The sequence below is a fragment of the Balaenoptera borealis genome (genome assembly GCF_965194805.1).
Source record: "Balaenoptera borealis genome assembly, chromosome: 19".
Classification (NCBI taxonomy): Eukaryota; Metazoa; Chordata; class Mammalia; order Artiodactyla; family Balaenopteridae; genus Balaenoptera; species Balaenoptera borealis.
Genome location: NC_138878.1, coordinates 57,470,243 through 57,486,965, shown reverse-complemented (window position 1 = coordinate 57,486,965; position 16,723 = coordinate 57,470,243). Strand labels below are relative to the sequence as shown.

Genomic DNA, 16,723 nt, shown 5'->3' with positions numbered 1-16,723 from the left:
GTCAGGCAGCAGGGTGTAGTGGTTGTGGCTGAGGGCTCTCTGCCACCTGGGAGCTGTGTGACCCAGAACAAGTGGTTTGCCTACTCTGTGCCTCTGTGTCTCTGTAGGAACTTCACAGAGTGCATGGGATTTGTGGTGTTCACAGCTGGTGATGGCTGTTATGGGGGCGGGGATGGGCAGTCAAAGAGCAGTTTGGGGACTAAACTGGGGGGAGGTCAGGACAGAGCTGGGGCGGGCCTGGGGGTTGTGGGCCATCCTGAGATGGCAATCTGGAGGAGGATACTCGGCTTGGGGGAATGTGAGTTCACTTTAGGACACAGGGAGCTGGAGGTACCAAGGAGATTCCCAGAGGGGAGGACTGAGGCTGCGGAGGCGTGGAGAGGATGGGAAAGGGGCGTCCCCTCCCACGGGGATTGGGAAGGGTCCAGGCCGGGTCATCCTGTGGAGGAGGGGGCAGGGAACGCGGCGCCCGGCGGCCCCTTTAATCGGGGGCGCGCGCCAGCCGGCCCGCGCGCTCTCGCCGCCGTCACCGGGCCGGAGTGGGAGCCGGAGCGGAGCCCGAGCTGGGGCCGGAGCGGGTGGAATGGAGCCCCCGCGCGCGCCCGCTCTGCGCCGCCTGCTGCTGCCGCCGCTGCTACTCCTGCTGCTGCCACTGCACCCCCGCGCCCGCGCCAAGTATGTGAGGGGCAACCTCAGTTCCAAGGAGGTGAGCGCGCCGGGCCCTCCCCTGCCACCCGCCAGGCCCTCGAGGGAAGAGAGGGAGGGGAGTGGGCAGGTGCCGCCCCGCCCCCTGCCGCCTCCCCCGGGCGGTCCCTGAGTGCTGCGTGGGGGCTGGGGTGGGGGGTGGGCAGGCACAGTGCGGGACTGGGTCTGGGTTGAGGCTGAGGGGGGCCATTGGGTCGAGAGGAGACTCGGGGATTGTAGGAGGGACATTGAGGTCAGAGTTGGGCGAGGAGGGGGACCGGGTTGGGAGAGTCGGAGTTTGGGGTGGGGGTGGGGGACGCCGAGGTGGTGCTGAAGGGACAGCACTTTTCACTGCGCATTGAGCCTGAGTCCACACTCCTGTTCAGGACCAGGAGAGGGCCGTTTGGAATACTCCCCAGCACCTAATGGTCTCTGGGACCACCGTGAGGGCATGTGTGGATAATTAGGGCAAAGCCGGTGGGATGGTATCCCTGATAAAAGGTGTCCAGGATGGGGATCTGGCCCTCCAGGGTCTTTCTCAGGCGCCTGGCAAATGGGAGAAGTGTTTGAAAGGAGGGGAAGAAACTTGGGGCGGGGTGGGGCATCTGAAGGAGGAATCCTGGAACCAAGGTGAAAGGATCGCAGAAGAATTTTGGAGGTGACTTGGTCCCCTTACGCTTCTTGGGAAAGCAGGTATTCCAGGGTAGGGAAGAAAAGTTGGGGGGTTGTCTGTGGAGTCGAGGAGAGTTCTCAAGGGACTCAGAAGAGGGTCTGAGTGGGCCCCTTTTCCAGGACTGGGTGTTCCTGACGAGATTTTGCTTCCTCTCGGATTACGGCCGACTGGACTTCCGTTTCCGATACCCTGAGGTGAGCCTTCCCCAAGCACTCACCATGCTAAGGCTGGATGCTCCCTTGGCTTCCCAAGGCAAGGGTTACCCCAGCTCCCTATGCTCCCCCAACCCCCCAAATCTTTGGGTCTGCAGGCCAAGTGCTGTCAGAACATCCTCCTCTATTTCGACGACCCATCCCAGTGGCCAGCCGTGTACAAGACAGGGGACAAGGTGAAGTCTGTGAGGAGGGTGTAGGGGAGGGGCGATAAGGTTGAGGCTAGCCAAGGAGTGACCATGGCCCTGCCTCCCCTAGGACTGCCTGGCCAAGGAGTCGGTGATCAGGCCAGAAAACAACCAGGTCATCAACCTCACCACCCAGTATGCCTGGTCAGGCTGTCAGGTATGGGCCCAGCTTGTGGGGAATGGGCAGGTGCTGGAGGTCAAGGGCCAGGGGGAGGCACAGGCAGGCTTCAGCCTTCTTGCTCCTCCCCAGGTGGTGTCAGAGGAGGGAATGCGCTACCTGAGCTGCTCGAGCGGCCGCAGCTTCCGCTCAGTGCGTGAAAGGTGGTGGTACATTGCACTCAGCAAGTGTGGGGTAAGGGGCTGGGCCGGCCACCAGGGCCTGCCTTCTCCTCCTTGCCTTCCTGCCGACCCCCTCCCTGCCCAGGGCCCCCCTTAGGCCTCCACACTCCCCACAGGGAGATGGGCTGCAGCTGGAGTATGAGATGGTCCTCACCAATGGCAAGTCCTTCTGGACACGGCATTTCTCTGCTGATGAGTTTGGTGAGCATACGGGGACCCCAGATCTTTTGTGGGAGCCTGGAGCTGGGAGCCTGTTGAGGGACACCCATCCTGACTGCACGGTTTCCTCCTTCCACCAAATTGGCAGGGATCCTGGAGACGGATGTGACTTTTCTTCTCGTCTTCATCCTCATCTTCTTCCTCTCCTGTTACTTTGGATGTGAGTCCAGCACATGGGGTGGGGGGGAGAGATGGGAGAGGGGAAACAAGGTTGGAGGAGATGAGCTGCTCTCCCCTCCTGTCTGTGTACAGCCTTCCCCACCCTCCTTCCAGATTTGCTGAAGGGTCGTCAGTTGCTCCACACGACTTATAAAATGTTCATGGCTGCAGCAGGAGTGGAGGGTGAGGTGTAGAGTATTCCAACTTTTGAGTTCTGTGAGAGGAGGGCCTTAGGGCTCATGTACCTGGGCCTAAGCAAGGAGGGGCTGGGGGCCTGGACTCCTGGGTCCTGGGAGAGGAGGGGCTGGGGGCCTGGACTCCTGGGTCAGAGGGAGGAGGGGTCTGGGGCCTGGACTCCAGAGTTTCCTAGGAGGTCAGTGGGAATAAAGGGTCTAGAATCCTGACGGGGCTGAAGAAAGGGTTTTGGTCATCTGGATCATAGTGTTAGGGAACAGTGATGCCCTAAATCTGCTTTCTGTCCTTTCCTCTCTCTGCCCATCCTCCCCTCAGTCCTGAGCCTCCTGTTCTTCTGCATCTACTGGGGCCAATATGCCACTGATGGCATTGGCAATGAGAGTCTGAAGATCTTGGGTGAGAATGAAGTGGGTCCGGGAGGGTGCTGGGGCTCCTCTCCAATTTGAGCCTGTGTCTGAGCTGCCCTCTCCTCCCTCCTACCAGCCAAGCTGCTCTTCTCCTCCAGCTTCCTCATCTTCCTGCTGATGCTCATCCTTCTGGGGAAGGGATTCACGGTGACACGGTGCCCGGGCTGGGGCGGGAGGGACCACTGTGGGGGGGTGGTGGCTGGGCTAGGGAGCAGGGCAGAGATTGGGCTGGGGGGGTGGCTGCCCCCTCCTCTCTTGACGGCCCCCACCCCTGCTGTCCCCCCTCACGGCATGCCGCCAGGGGCCGCATCAGCCACTCGGGCTCGGTGAAGCTGTCTGTCTACATGACCCTGTACACCCTCACCCACGTGGCGCTGCTCATCTATGAGGCCGAGGTGAGTCCTGCCTGCCACTGCTCAGGCTCTGCCCCGTCCTCCTCGCCCTTCAAAGCTTTTGGTGGCCTCTTCCACCTGTCTGCTAGCCCTTCCCCACATCGCGCTCTTCCTGGCTCCCTCTCTCCCACTCTGTGGTTTTCCGCCTTCCCATCTGTCTAAGTGCATTCCTCCCCTCTTCACCATCTCTGAGTAGCTCTCTTCCTCCTCCCTCTGTCTCTCACTGTCTGTCACATTTAATGCTCAGTGTCGTGATTAAGTTCAGGAGTCACACAGACCTGGATTCCGCTCTGGTTCTCCCACTTCCCAGCTGGCTAACCTTGGCTGATGGCCCCCCTCTCTGGGCCTGTTTCCTCTTCTGTAAAATTAGGAGGATCTTACCTACCCCAGGGGACTTCTCTAAGGCTTTATATCACCTTGACTTTGGCCGAAAGTCTTCCTGCTTAGCCTCAGTTTCCCCTTCTGTGAAGTGGGGTGAAAATAAGAACTACTTCATCAAGTTGATGCCAATGGAAAAGCTTACACATGGTGCTGTTTAGCCCCCAGTGTTGGGCCCATGGTAGCAGATATATTCTCTATCTTTTCGCCCTCTCTGTCTACTTCTATATGCTTTCATCTCTATCTCTCATTCTCCTGCTGCTTCTGTCCTGACCAAGTACCTCTGCCCCCTGGGTACCTGAGGGTGGGGTCTGGGGTCCCTGTGTGGAGGGCTGGAGGCCAGGGCTATGACCAGCCTTCTCCCTTGGGTCCAGTTCTTTGACCCGGGCCAGGTACTGTACACGTATGAGTCGCCAGCGGGCTACGGGCTCATCGGGCTACAGGTGGCAGCTTACGTGTGGTTCTGCTATGCCGTGCTCATCTCCTTGCGCCACTTCCCAGAGAAGCAGCCCTTTTATGTGCCCTTCTTTGCTGCCTACACCCTCTGGTGAGACGTGCTGGGCCCCCAACCTGCCCCTGCCTTCCCCGGCTTCTCAGAAATGGCTGTTCCCAACTCAAACCCTCCTCTTGGAGGCAGATGGGCTTTCAAGTTAGGCAGCTGTCACCAGAGTCTGCCACTTACTCACTTTGTAACCTGGAAAGAATTACTTTCCCTAAGTGAAAAAAAGAGTGCCTCAGGTTACTTACCCATAAAGAAAGGCTGTCAGGGGTATCTCCTGCAAAGGGTTATCTTGAGCATGCATAGGGCAACAGATGAGGGCTTCGAGTCTGGCACATAGTAAATGTCCAATAAAAGCTAGTTGTGATATTTTTTATTCAACATAACACAGCAGTAAAGTAGATGGATTCTAAGCCAGATTGCCTGGGTTTAGACCCAGTTCTAAAGCTTGTAAACTGTGTGACCCTATACAAGTCAATTAAATTCTCTCTGCCTCGGTTTCCTCACCTGTTTAATGGGGATGGAAGTTGTACCTGCCTCATAGAGTCACTGTGAGAGTTAGATGACCGTATATATGTGAAATGCTTAGAAACAGGTCTGGCATGAAGTAAGTCCTTAATTGTTTTTATCATATGTTAATTCATTCATCAAACATCTATTGATTTCCTATCAGGTGCCAGGATTGGGGTGGGATAGAACTGAGTTAAATTCAACCTACTCCTTGCCCCCCCCCCCAAATTTCCCATGCCAGTGGGATTCCTGTCTCCTTTTAACCTCTGGCTTTTGAAGGTCACACTGGCTTCCCTCCAGTTTGGGACCCACCTGGGACCTATGTGTGTGCATAGCAGGGTATTTGGGGCCATGGGGTGGGGTGGAAGGCAGGGACAGTGTCTCTACAGACCCAATACCTCCCCTTCAGGTTCTTTGCAGTTCCGGTCATGGCCCTGATCGCCAACTTTGGGATCCCCAAGTGGGCCCGGGAGAAGATTGTCAATGGCATCCAGCTGGGGATCCATTTGTATGCCCACGGCGTGTTCCTGGTGAGGCTGGGCATCCAGTTGGGGATGGGAAACCAATGGGTGGAGGATACATGAGGCTCTCCACGCCTGAGCTGCCTGAACCTTCTGTTCTGAGCTCTTGATCCATTTCCTTCACTTCATCCCTTTAGGCATTCAATAGACACTTATTGAGAGCCTGCTGGGTTCTGGCAGGCTATTCCACTGTATCCCCCAGAGTCCACCCTCTTCTATTCCTCTCTCCCACTTTTGTGTCCTGGCCTCTTCCCCCAACCCCACCCTCTTTCTTTGCCCCCCTCCCCATTTCCATCCTGACCCTGTGTCCCTAGACTCTCACTCTTCCCTTCTTATCCCCACTGCCTTCCCTAAGCCCCTTGGTCTCTCCTCCCCCCTCCCCCCCACACTCTTCCATCTCTGCTGCTCTATCACAGGAAGAAGCAACTGGGGTGGGTCAGGCTGGGGCTTCAGGGGGCCTAAGTCTGAATGGCAGCAGAGGGTTCGAGCACCAAACCTCTTCTTTGCCTTGGTTTACATCCTATCTGGCCTTCTGGCTGACAGTTCTTCTATCCATCCATCCATCCATCCATCCATCCATCCACCATTCAACGGACACCTGTCTCGAACCAGCCTCTGTTTCATGCTGGGAACACTCACGTGCATTTATTTCGTTCTCTTGTTTAATTGGCAGAGCAACCCCAGCCAGGATGGATAACCATCACTGAACCCACTATACAGAGAGGGGAAGCTAAAGCCCAGAGAAGGGAGGTGACCTGCCAGGCTCCATGGCCTTTGGTGGCGGGGGGCAGGGGGACTTTGAACCCCATCCTTCTCCAGCAGACCACAAGATCTGGCATAAGAAGGAATCACACAGGGAAATAGGCATTGCTGAAGACCCCGGCTCCTGACTCAAGGGGTCCACCATGTATTCTTTGCAGGGAATATACTGAGCCACTGAGGGAGGGGGCCAGGTCCCACATGTTCTACCCTAGAACCTTACGTACAGACTCATTTTCCCGGGACAGTCCCTCTTGAGGCTCTGTTCCAGGAAGTCAGAAAGGGACAGAGAGAGGAGAAATGCTGAGAACCCACCACGTGCCAGGCTCTGCACCAGTGGTTTTCATTTCCACCCTCTCTTCATCTTTCCAAGTAGGCACTGTAACCCCTTTTCTGCAGTGAGGCTCTAGGAGTTTAATCAATGTGCCCCAGATCCCACACTCAGTGAGCTGTGGGGCCGGGAGGTGGGGTGCCCTTTCTGTTATACTTCACCTTCAACCAGTTTCCTTCCTAAAAATGCTCATGTTAGCTCAGCACAGCTCCACCTCTGGCACTCTACAGTTCTTCGGTTTCAGCTCCTTGTTCACTTATTCAGCAACTACCTTAGAGGGACTGTGCTGGGCTCCCTTGTTGCAGTGCTAGGGTCACACCCGGTCCCTGCCCTCATGGCCTGCCTGCTAATTCAGGAGACATCTCTGCATTCAACCAATATTTATTGAGAGCTTGTACGTGTCAGGCACTGTTCTAAAGGTATTGGGGATTCAGCAGGGAAGAGAACAGTCAAGTACCTGCCCTCATGGAGCTAACATTCTAGAGTCTGTCAGTTGCTGTCCAATTGAACTTTCTGTGTTTATGAAAATATTCTACAATCTGTGCTGTCCCATACAATAGCTACTAACCACATGCGGCTATTGAGCACTTAAATGTGGCTAGTGTGACTGAGAAATGAAAGTTTTAGTTTAATTTTGATTAATTTAAATTTAAATAGCCACATATAGCTAGTAGCTATCATACTAGACAGAGTAGGACGCTGAAGCTTAACCATTCAGTGATAACTGGCTGATCAGGGCTCTGATGGAGGAAGCATCGGCAGAGTAGTAAGAGTTGTGATGGACGGGAAAGGTTAGAGGCCAGGGCACTGCGAGAGCTCAGGGGAGGCGCCTAATCCAGTTGAAGGGTTTCAGGGAAGCGGGGGATGTCAAGTGAAGGGGAATCCTCAGGGCCTCATGTTTATGGAGGCAGCTTGAGACCTGGACAGTCCTTCTCCAACCTGCGCCTGCCCTTCGCCCCAGATCATGACACGCCCTTCGGCGGCCAACAAGAACTTCCCGTACCACGTGCGCACATCGCAGATCGCCTCGGCGGGAGCCCCAGGCCCCGGAGGAAGCCAATCCGCAGACAAGGCCTTCCCGCAACACGTCTACGGGAACGTGACGTTCATCAGCGACTCGGTGCCCAACTTCACGGAGCTCTTCTCCATCCCCCCGCCCACCTCCTGCGTAAGCCCCGCGGCCCCGGCGCCGGAGGAGCTGCTGGCGCCGCCCCTGGAGTACTTGACCCCGCTCCCGGCCCCTCCACCGCCCTCCACGTCCAGGCGCCTGAGCCCACCCCCTGCCTTTCGCACCCCCAGCGCCCCAACGCCGCGCCGCGACCGTCCCCCGGCGCCCGCGCCCACCTTGCCGGACTGGGTCCTGGCGCTGTTGCGTACGCCCCCTCAGACACCCCGCGCGGTGCCCCCGCCGCCGCCGCCGGCCTTCCGCGGTTCTCCCCCACCTCCCCGGCCGCCGCCGGAGTTCGCCCGGCGCACCCCGACGCCGCCCCTTGAGTACCTGGCCCCACTGTCCAGGCGCCCCTGACTGACACCTGCGCCCACACCTCGGGAGGGGGGATCATCGGGGGAAGAGGGACGGGCCTTCGGGGCCGCATCTGCCCCCTGTGGGTCCTGGACGGCCTCTGACCCTGACCCCCCTCCCAGGCCGGGAAGCAGGTGGAGGAGACAGCGGTGGCGGCGGCGGTGGCCCCGAGGGGCCGCGTGGTGACCATGGCCGAGCCGGGCGCGGCCTCCCCGTCCCCTTCCTCTCGGTTCCCCAAGGCGGCCGACCCGAGCTGGGATGGCCCGACGCCGCCCTACCAGCCGCTCGTGCCCCAGACAGCGGCGCCGCACACCGGCTTCACCGAATACTTCAGCATGCACACGGCCGGGGGAACCGCACCCCCGGTCTGAGCACCCCTGCCCGCCCCTGCCCCATGGGCCGCGCGCCGGGCCCCGGCCGGACTCCGGCCGGGCTCCGGATCCCCGCTCTATCCCGGCCCCAGGGCTCTGCCAACCCCGGCCTTCCCAAACCTCCCCACCCCGCGCGCCCAGGTAGGGGTGCGTAGTGTCCCGCTCCCGCCCCTTCCCCCGACTCTTGTGCCAAACAGTCCCGCGGGAGCCGCTCTCCCCGTCCCCTCCCTCAGCCCCTGCCCCGAGCGGCACCGGATTCTGGGCTCCCGCTGTTCCGTGACCTCCGGCCCCCTGGCCCTCTCCGAGACCTCTGACCCCGCCGGACCCCGGAACACCAGTGACGATCGCCGGGACCCTGCCTGTGACTCTCCAGGACTCCGCGACCCCGAGCCACCGCTCCCGGGACGGATGTTGTGAAGCTAGTCTCGACTCATACCTTCCCTTGGGATCTCTGTGACCTAGGACCCGTACTCTGTCCACCCTATCTCCATCCCGGAGGCCCTCCCTCAGGTCCTTGGCAGAAAGACTTTTTTCCCCTTCTTGCCAAAATAAAGAGGATTCGTTGAGTTTTTATGTTTAAGATGGGCTCTTTTACATCTTGACAGTGCTCAGAGACGGGGCTGAGCAAGAACCGTTCCAGGCTCGGGACCTCAGTGCGCCCAACTGTGAAATGGTATCTTGGGAGGGGCCTGCATAACCTGACCTTTTGTTGACCCAGAATCTGGGAGCCCTGAAAATATGAATCATCATCTAGCAGAGTCCTCTTATTGTACGGCTTCTTTATTTTTACCTTCTCTTCCCCAGTTAGAGGCAGACGCGCCCTCCAGTGGCCGAAGCTTCGCTCAGCCACCTGCGCCGGGAGTTCGGGTTACGATTTTAGCATTGCGCATGTGTGATTCTTACTTCGCCAGCCAAGGAGGTCACTGCTGCGCATGCGTTTAGGAACAAATGGGCGGGGAAGTTTCCGGAAGTCTCCCTTTGTGGAGGGGTGGGATTGGATGCTCCGCAGTCCTCCCAGGGCCGCTCTGACCTGCGTCTCCGCGACTCTCGCCTCCTCTCCGTCCTCCCTCCCATCGCGGCCACTCGGCCCCCGCCCTCTCGCCCTCCAAGCGGGTCTTCCCGGGGCCGCTCTGGCCCGAGCGTCCCTTCATCTTTCTGATCTGGCTCATCCGGCTCGGAAGGGAGGCGCGGGTGGGTGAGCAAGGGAGTTCGTCTGTGGTGTCCAGGCCTGAGCCCCTGAAGACTGACTCTGCCCTGGGCACCCGCTCGCGCCCCGCCCCTGGCTGGAGGGGGGTCTCTCCCGGAGGACCATCCGGGCCAGGCCCGGCCCGCACTCTATGTAGGCCCCCGCCGAGCTGTAGAGCCCTTCGCCCACTGGGGACCCAGTGGTCTACAAGGTCCATTTCGGCCTGCAGCGGCCCGTTTATGAGGTCAGCCAGCGTATGGGGGCCCATGTCTATAAGGGACTCCCATGGCCCCTAGGGGTCTGCCCCGTACGTAACGACCCCATTTACGGGGTTTTCCGTGGGTCTATAGGGCCCACCCCTCGGTTTCCAGAGCCCATCAACAGCGGAGGTTTCCGTCGCGGGGACAGCGACTCCTGGACCTCCCTGGTCTTCAAGGCCATGTCCCATCTATAGAGGTCGCATTTGCAGGTCTTCAAACCGGGTGGAGGGGCTTCTCCGGGTCTTTAGGACCCGTCCCTCTGTAAGGGTCAGTGCTGGAGACAGCGATGGCCCTGGGCCGGGCTCTGGCTGCGGCGCTGGCTCTATCTTTGGCCGTGCTGGGGCCACTGTCCCCTGGGGCCCGGGCAGGGGACTGCAAGGGACAGCGGCAAGTGCTGCGGGAGGCGCCAGGCTTCGTGACAGATGGTGCGGGCAACTACAGCGTCAATGGCAATTGCGAGTGGCTCATCGAGGGTGAGTGGGGCCGTGTGGGTCACACACTGGCTGGTGTGCTAATTCATCCATTTGTGCAATCTTGCATCCACTCACCATGTTCCCGGAACCGGTTCTGGTGCAGGCCCTTTGCTCTAAAATGCAGCCAGCCTAGGCCTTGCCTTGGAAGGCCTTGAAGTCTGATGGGGGAGTTGCACCCAGACCCAGATGGACAATTACAAGCCAGAAGCATCAGTGAGGGGTATTCTGAGTAACTGTTAGAAACTCAGGCTCTGAGCCCAACCACCTGGCTTCAAATTTGGGTTCCACTTCTTACCAGCTTTGTGAATTTGGGCAGGTGGCTTCCTTCCTTTGAGGTTCAGCTTTCCCTTCCTGCAAGTGTGGATAGTAATAGTACTCCCCTCATAGGGCTGTTGGACTTAAATGAGAACTGGTATTTACTGTGCCTGGCACATAATAAATGCCCAGTAAATGGTCTTAGGATTATTAGTGTTGTTCTTTTTAAAGTACTTCAATAAAAGCATTTCTTTCAGTCATTCATGTGCCAGGCATTGTCTTTGCCTCTGGGACATAGCAGAGACCTCCACAGCCCCAGCAATCCCCGATGACTTGGGGCTTGGAATCCAGTGGGGGAGGCAAACATGTTAACAGACAGTCCAGTCCAGAGTGGTAGGGGCTGTGATGGAGGAACCCCACGGGTCTGGGGAGCCCAGAGGAGGTGCCTGACCTGTTGGGCGGGAGAGAGCAGAGAAGGCTTCCTGGAGGAGATGTCTGAGCTGAGACCTGAAGAACCAATAGGAATTAGCCAGGAGGAGGAGAAAGTCATTCCAGGAAGCGGGAACAGCCTGTGCAAAGGCGCCATCTCTACCCTCCTGGGCTCCCAGTCTAGTGGGGGAAACAAACCCACCCCCAGGGAGTGGGAATCCCAGAGATGACATCTGACTTAGCCTGGGCTATACCTGAGACCAGAGGCATGTGCAGGAGAGAGCAAAAGGGCATTCCAGGTAAGAAGAATAGCCTGTGCAAAGGCCTGGAAACAGGAGGATATGATGCTTTTGAGGAACTAGAAATCTGTGTGCTGGGACACAGAATCCAAGAAGACAAACAATGAGCCAGAGGTTGAAGGGTTGGGAGGAAGCAGGCGGTGTAGGACGTTGTGATTTTTGAGCTGTGTCCTGATGGCAGTAGGGAGGTGGAAGAGAAATCCAAGACAGTGGCTGGAGAGGTCCAGGAAGGCTCCCTTGGCAGTGGATGAGGAGCTGGCCTCCAGGGAGAGGTGGGAGTCCCCCAGAGGAGGTCCTGGGCAAAGGCCAGAGGTGTGACAGGGTCTGGATCGTGCAGGGCCTCCTTTTGCAGCCTTTGGAGCTTGGTCTTTGTCTGGGGACACTGGGCATCTATGGAAGGTTTTGAGCAGGGGAAAGACATGATTTAATTTACGTTTTAGAAGATCTCTATGGCTGTTGTGTGGGGTATGGATGAAGCATGTTTTTTGGGGCGAAGTGTGTTGTCCCCAGCTTGGGGGCCATTCCTGTCTAGGGGATGAGAAGAGAATGGGAAGTGTGTGTATGTGTTAGGGGTATAAATCATTCTCTGGCTTTGAAGAGCTCCAGCCTGGTTGGGGATGGACACAGACATTTAGCCCCCGGTGTGCTCAGGGCTGAGACCGACGGAGGTGCAGGGTTGGGTAGACGGGCCTAGGGGAGTGAGAAGACTCTGCTGGGAGTCACAGAGGAGGAGCCACCAGAGCAGGGTTCTGAAACATACAAAGGGGTTTACCTGGTGAGAAAAGGGAACAGCCTCTAGGAAGACAAAAGAGGGCCTGGTGGGTCTCAGGAGCCATGTCTAGGCTTGTCTGGTCTGGCTAAACTGTTGGCTGGGAGGAGCGGAGGGCACCAGAAGGAGGGGAAGAGGGGCCTTGAATGCCATGCTGAGCAGCTTGACTTTTCTCTTGGGATTGATGGGGAGCCAAAGGGGGATTTTGAGCAGGAGTGGGGCATGGCTCTCAGGCTGGGTCGGGGGTGGACTGGAGACTTGGTGTGCTCGTCTTGTGGGAGAGGATGAGTTCTGAACTGGGGCAGGAACTAAGGGGGTGGAGAGGCACAGAGAACACTGAGAGATTTGTGAAGTTTCACCAGTGAGACTTGGGGGACCGATTGGCTGGATGTTGGGGTAAGAAGGAGTCCAGGAGACTTCTGGACCCCCCTTGAGCTCCCATCCTTCCCAATGTCCGTCACCTCTAAGAACCAACATGCTCCCCCATCTATTAAAAAATAAGCAACTGACCCACTTACTTTTGTACCGTGTTCACACTTCATTGTGGCCAGTCCTCATAACATCCTCGTGGATAAGAGGCATATGCTTTTGAAAAGCAGGGGCATTTAGGGTCAGATCTCTGTCCAGGATGGTCTGGGGGTTAGGCCCATGTTGGGCAGAAACAGGAGGACTTGAACTTAAGGTGGAACGTGAGGAAGGCAGATGGTGAGCCGGCCCCTGGTGGGCACTTGGCAAAGATGTGCTTGTGATTCTAGGATCAGAGCTTTATAGTTTGGTTGTGGCTGGTAAGATTCTGGGAGGTCTGGCTGCCTGGCCTGACTGAATTGTTCTTCTGCGTTCTCCAGACCACAGCTCGGGGTCTATGTGTGATGTTCTTGGGGGCTCTGGCCAGAGCCTGAGGGAGAGCTGCCAACTTCAGTATTCTGTCTTGTGCATCTCTTCCTTCCTTCATCCAGTATCCAGAGCCCTTTCTCAATACCAAGCCCTGTTCTGGGCAATGTCGGGGAGGGATCCCCAAGATGAGTAGGCCCAGGCCCTGTCCTGTGGGCCTCCTAGGCTGCAGGAGAGACACACCTGGACACAGATGGTCCTGGCCCAGAGGAATGAAGGTCGTATTGGAAAGTGAGAACCTAGAGGGGCACCTAACCCAGCCAGGGGGCATCAGGGAAGGCTTCTTGGAGAAGGTGGAGAAGTTTGCTGGCAGGAAGGGAGAATGTGCTCTAGACAGAGAGAGGAACTTCTGCACAGGCCCAGCTCCTGATAGAGCTGTAAGCCGTGGGGTGATGTGAGACAAGTTGAGACTCCAAACACCAGGTTAGGGAGCTGGACTTTCTCCTGGAGATGGTGGGGAGCCATGGAGGGCTTTTGAGCGGGGGAGGGTAAGGGCCAGATGTCGAGCTGGGGAGATCCCTCAGGGACCCATGTCAGTGCAGGCCAGGAGGCCAGGAAGGAGGCTGGATCACTGGTCCTGGTGAGGGAGGACAAGGCCTGGGCTGGCATGTTAGAGTCACCATCTAGGGTCTTCATACCAGCCTTGGTGGCTGAGGAGAATTATCCCCATTTTACATCAAGGAAACTGAGGCCCAGAGAGCCCATGGAACTGGCCCAAGATCACACAGCTCGTGAATAGTGGACGAGCATCTCCAGTATGCAGATGGGTGTACTGAGGAGCATGGGTAAAGGGGCTGGCCTAGGGTCAGGAGCAGAGCTGGAACCCAGGTCTCCTAGTCTCCTCAGCCCACAAGCCTTCCCTGAGCCCCTAGTGGGAGATGTGGGCTGAGAGAACCTTCTGCAACCAGGACCTGGCAGAGAGCAAGAAGCGCGACAGTGCTAGGAGTAGTAGCATTCTGAAGTGCTAGGCCGTATCATAAGGGCTTTAGGTGCATTATCCGTTCTGGCCTCCCATGTGGTCGCAGTGAGACCAGCGGGGACTGCAGTCATCTGAACGCTCACCTGGGCCGGGCTTCCGAGAAGGCTCCGTCACGGGGCTGGCAGTTGATGCCGGCTGTCAGCTGGAAGCTCAGCTGGGGTGACAGCTGGGACGCCTGCACACGGCCCCTCCACGTGACTTTGGCTTTTCATAGCATGACAGCTGGGTTCTGCGAAGGAGTATTCTACGAGGCCCAGGTAAAAATTGCAGGCTTCCTCTGATCTAGCCTTGGAAGTCCCAGAGCATCACTTCTTCTGGTTTGTATTGGCCAAGCTAGTCTCTGAGGCTCTTCCCAGATACAAGGGGCCAGGAGTCAGCCATCATCTCTTGATGGGATTAGTGGCCAAGAAGTTTGAATCGACCAGAGTGATTATATCCCCGTTTTAGGGATGAAGAAACAGATCCAGAGAGGTTAGCTGACTTGCCCAAGGTCACACAGCTAGTGGCTAGTAAGTGGCAGAGCCAAGATTGGAGCCCAGGCAGTCTGGCTCCGGAGTCTGTGCCCGTAGCTACTATTCAATACAATAAACAGAGAGAAGAGACCCTGGGTGGGGACAGAGGGGAGCTGTGGTGCTCCAAGCTTCAGTCTTTGGCCAGGGGGAAGCAAGGGACCTCTTCCCTGAGAGCTCTTTTGAGCCCAGAACAGAGGACCCTCACAGAGGCCCTTTTCCAGCTGGGAGTATGCCTCTCTGCTCACGCCTGGACCGACCCTCAGGCTTGGGCATGTCTGAGGCTCAAGAATAAATGGGAAGTTCTGTGTGACCACTGGGATGGGGTTCCTCTCTCTGCACTTCAGTTTCCGCATCTGAATAGGAGGCGGTGTTCAGCCTGATCTCAGGGGTCCTTTCCAGGGATGATACTGTAATTTCTTCTTTGAGCTTCTGTCCCTCTTGCTGTCCCAGCTCTGACCTCCCTGGGCTGTGAGCCTGGGAGCCCCTTGAAGGCAAGGCCCAGGTCTGACTCATCTTTGGGCCCGCATCCCAGCGTTACGAGGAGCAGGGCTCGGTGTTTGTCGGGGGGGGGCTGCATGGAGGCATGGGGAGAGGGTCCACATCTGAGCCTGGCCCACCTGTTCTCACTGCTCAGCCCCGAGCTCCCAGTACCGGATCCTGCTGGACTTCCTTTTCCTGGACACAGAATGCACGTATGACTACCTGTTCGTGTATGATGGTGACTCCCCCCGCGGGCCCCTGCTTGCCAGTCTGAGTGGGAGCACCCGGCCTCCGCCCATTGAGGCTTCCTCAGGCAAGGTTGGTGGGGCCAGGCTGCGGGGCTGTGGCTGGAGGATCCGAGTGGAGTGTGCAGGGCAGGCGGGTGGATACACAGAGGGAAGCAGAAGGCGGGGGGCTTGACATCAGTCAGAAGGATACAGGGACAAAGAAAGGTGGAGAGAGACAAAGAAAGGAGATGGGGACCCCAGGGTGGGGTGGGGGCAGGAGTGGACCCCCTCCCAGTCCAGCCCCAGAGCCCTACCCACCTTGTGCCTGCAGATGCTGCTGCACCTCTTCAGCGATGCCAACTACAACCTGCTGGGCTTCAACGCCTCGTTCCGCTTCTCCCTGTGCCCGGGGGGCTGCTACAGCCATGGGCAGTGCCAGCCCCCGGGGGTGTGTGTCTGTGAGCCGGGCTGGGGGGGCCCTGACTGCGGCCTGCAGGAGTGCCCAGCCTACTGTGGCAGCCATGGCACCTGCGCCTCGGTGAGCCTGCCCCCAGCTGTGTCCCCCTGGGGCCCTGCCCTGTGATCACCGCTACCGCTCCCGTGTCCTAGACCTGACTCTGCCCCTGCCTGAAACAACCCCTGCCGTCCCATCCTCTCCCATGACGCTGACCCTGCCAGGGGCCCTGCTCCCTCCTACGTTCTCCTCCCTCTCCTTCCAGATCCCACTCCCCCCACCCGTTACTCCACTTCCACTCCACCTTCCCTGGGGGCCCCTCCTCTGCCTGAGCTCACTCCCAGCCTCACCTGTAGCCCGCTTCTCACCTGTGAACCTGCCTGCCTTCCTCGTGCCAGGCCTGACTCCACCCTCCCACCCAGCCACTCTGTCTGGCCCTGGGCCCCCAGCCACGACTTCTGACTTTTGACCACTGACCTTGGGCCTAAGCCATGCATATCCAGCTTCGGGACTGGATCACGCCTTGAGCCCTCCCTGCCTTGACCTCCGCGGATCTGAGCTCTTCCAGCCCAGGCCGACATTGACTTCATCAGTTTTTTTTTCTCCAACCTGTCTTTCTATCTGTCCTCATTTTCCTTTCTGGGTCTTTTTCTTTGTTCTTTCCCTTTTTCTGTTGGTCTGTCTTCTTTTCTCCTCTCCTCTGCCTCCCTCTGATTGTGTCTCTGTGTCCATGTCTTCCTGTCTGTTGGCCTGTCTCCTTCCTGTCTCTTTCTTTGCCTCTCTATCTTTATTTTTCCATCCTCTCCTTTCCTGTTCATCTCTCTCCTCCGTTTTGCTCCATCTGTCTCACTCTGGCTCTCTCTCTGCTCCCTGTCTGTTTCTTTCTCTCTCTCTCTGTCCCTGCCTTTGTGCCCCCTTCCCCCCAGTCCCTGGGACCGTGCCGCTGTGAGCCTGGTTTCCTGGGACGCGCCTGTGACCTGCACCTATGGGAGAACCAGGGGGCTGGCTGGTGGCACAACGTGAGTGCCGGGGACCCCGCCTTCTCCGCCCGTATCGGGGCGGCTGGTGCCTTCCTGTCCCCACCGGGGCTGCTGGCTGTTTTCGGAGGTGAGCAGATGGGATATGAGTCTGGGGTCTAGAGGCCTGGCAG

The 16,723-nt window shown here is 57.9% G+C and overlaps 2 protein-coding genes across 11 annotated transcripts in view; both read left to right on the top strand.

Annotated features, from left to right (window-relative positions):
- The first annotated feature begins 487 nt into the window (after positions 1-487).
- On the top strand, positions 488-8,939 carry TMEM145 (transmembrane protein 145). Of its 9 annotated transcripts, none has more exons than XM_082367535.1 (15): positions 496-706; positions 1,477-1,551; positions 1,668-1,745; positions 1,828-1,914; positions 2,008-2,109; positions 2,213-2,297; positions 2,404-2,475; positions 2,568-2,657; positions 2,985-3,065; positions 3,153-3,231; positions 3,378-3,471; positions 4,221-4,393; positions 5,265-5,385; positions 7,428-7,634; positions 8,593-8,939. In XM_082367535.1, exons 1-15 carry the CDS (start codon positions 584-586, stop codon positions 8,671-8,673), a joined length of 1,548 nt encoding a protein of 515 aa, XP_082223661.1. In that variant the 5' UTR covers positions 496-583; the 3' UTR covers positions 8,674-8,939. The 9 variants fall into 9 exon arrangements, with proteins under 9 accessions (XP_082223655.1, XP_082223663.1, XP_082223661.1 ...); XM_082367536.1 differs by having other exon boundaries at positions 497-706; positions 2,589-2,657; XM_082367530.1 differs by lacking the exon at positions 4,221-4,393 and adding an exon at positions 8,111-8,500 and having other exon boundaries at positions 497-706.
- Positions 8,940-9,328: 389 nt separating this feature from the next.
- Positions 9,329-16,723, top strand: part of MEGF8 (multiple EGF like domains 8) — a 45,403-nt gene continuing 38,008 nt past the window's right edge. Inside the window, exons 1-4 of one of the 2 annotated variants that reach the window (XM_082367504.1) lie at positions 9,329-10,278; positions 15,047-15,210; positions 15,451-15,657; positions 16,500-16,680. In XM_082367504.1, the coding sequence (XP_082223630.1) occupies positions 10,092-10,278; positions 15,047-15,210; positions 15,451-15,657; positions 16,500-16,680 (739 nt within the window). In that variant the 5' untranslated portion in view covers positions 9,329-10,091. The remainder of the gene's footprint in view (positions 10,279-15,046; positions 15,211-15,450; positions 15,658-16,499; positions 16,681-16,723) is intronic. The other variant, XM_082367503.1, reaches the window with a different exon arrangement.

What these genes read in the sequence shown, in the direction of transcription:
- TMEM145 (XM_082367529.1), top strand. Translation starts at nt 584, where the DNA reads ATGGAGCCCCCGCGCGCGCCCGCTCTGCGCCGCCTGCTGCTGCCGCCG. An exon ending in GGCTGCAGCAGGAGTGGAGG is followed by an intron (nt 2,658 to 2,984) that starts GTGAGGTGTAGA and finishes TCCTCCCCTCAG; the next exon opens with TCCTGAGCCTCCTGTTCTTC. An exon ending in TGAGAGTCTGAAGATCTTGG is followed by an intron (nt 3,066 to 3,152) that starts GTGAGAATGAAG and finishes CCCTCCTACCAG; the next exon opens with CCAAGCTGCTCTTCTCCTCC.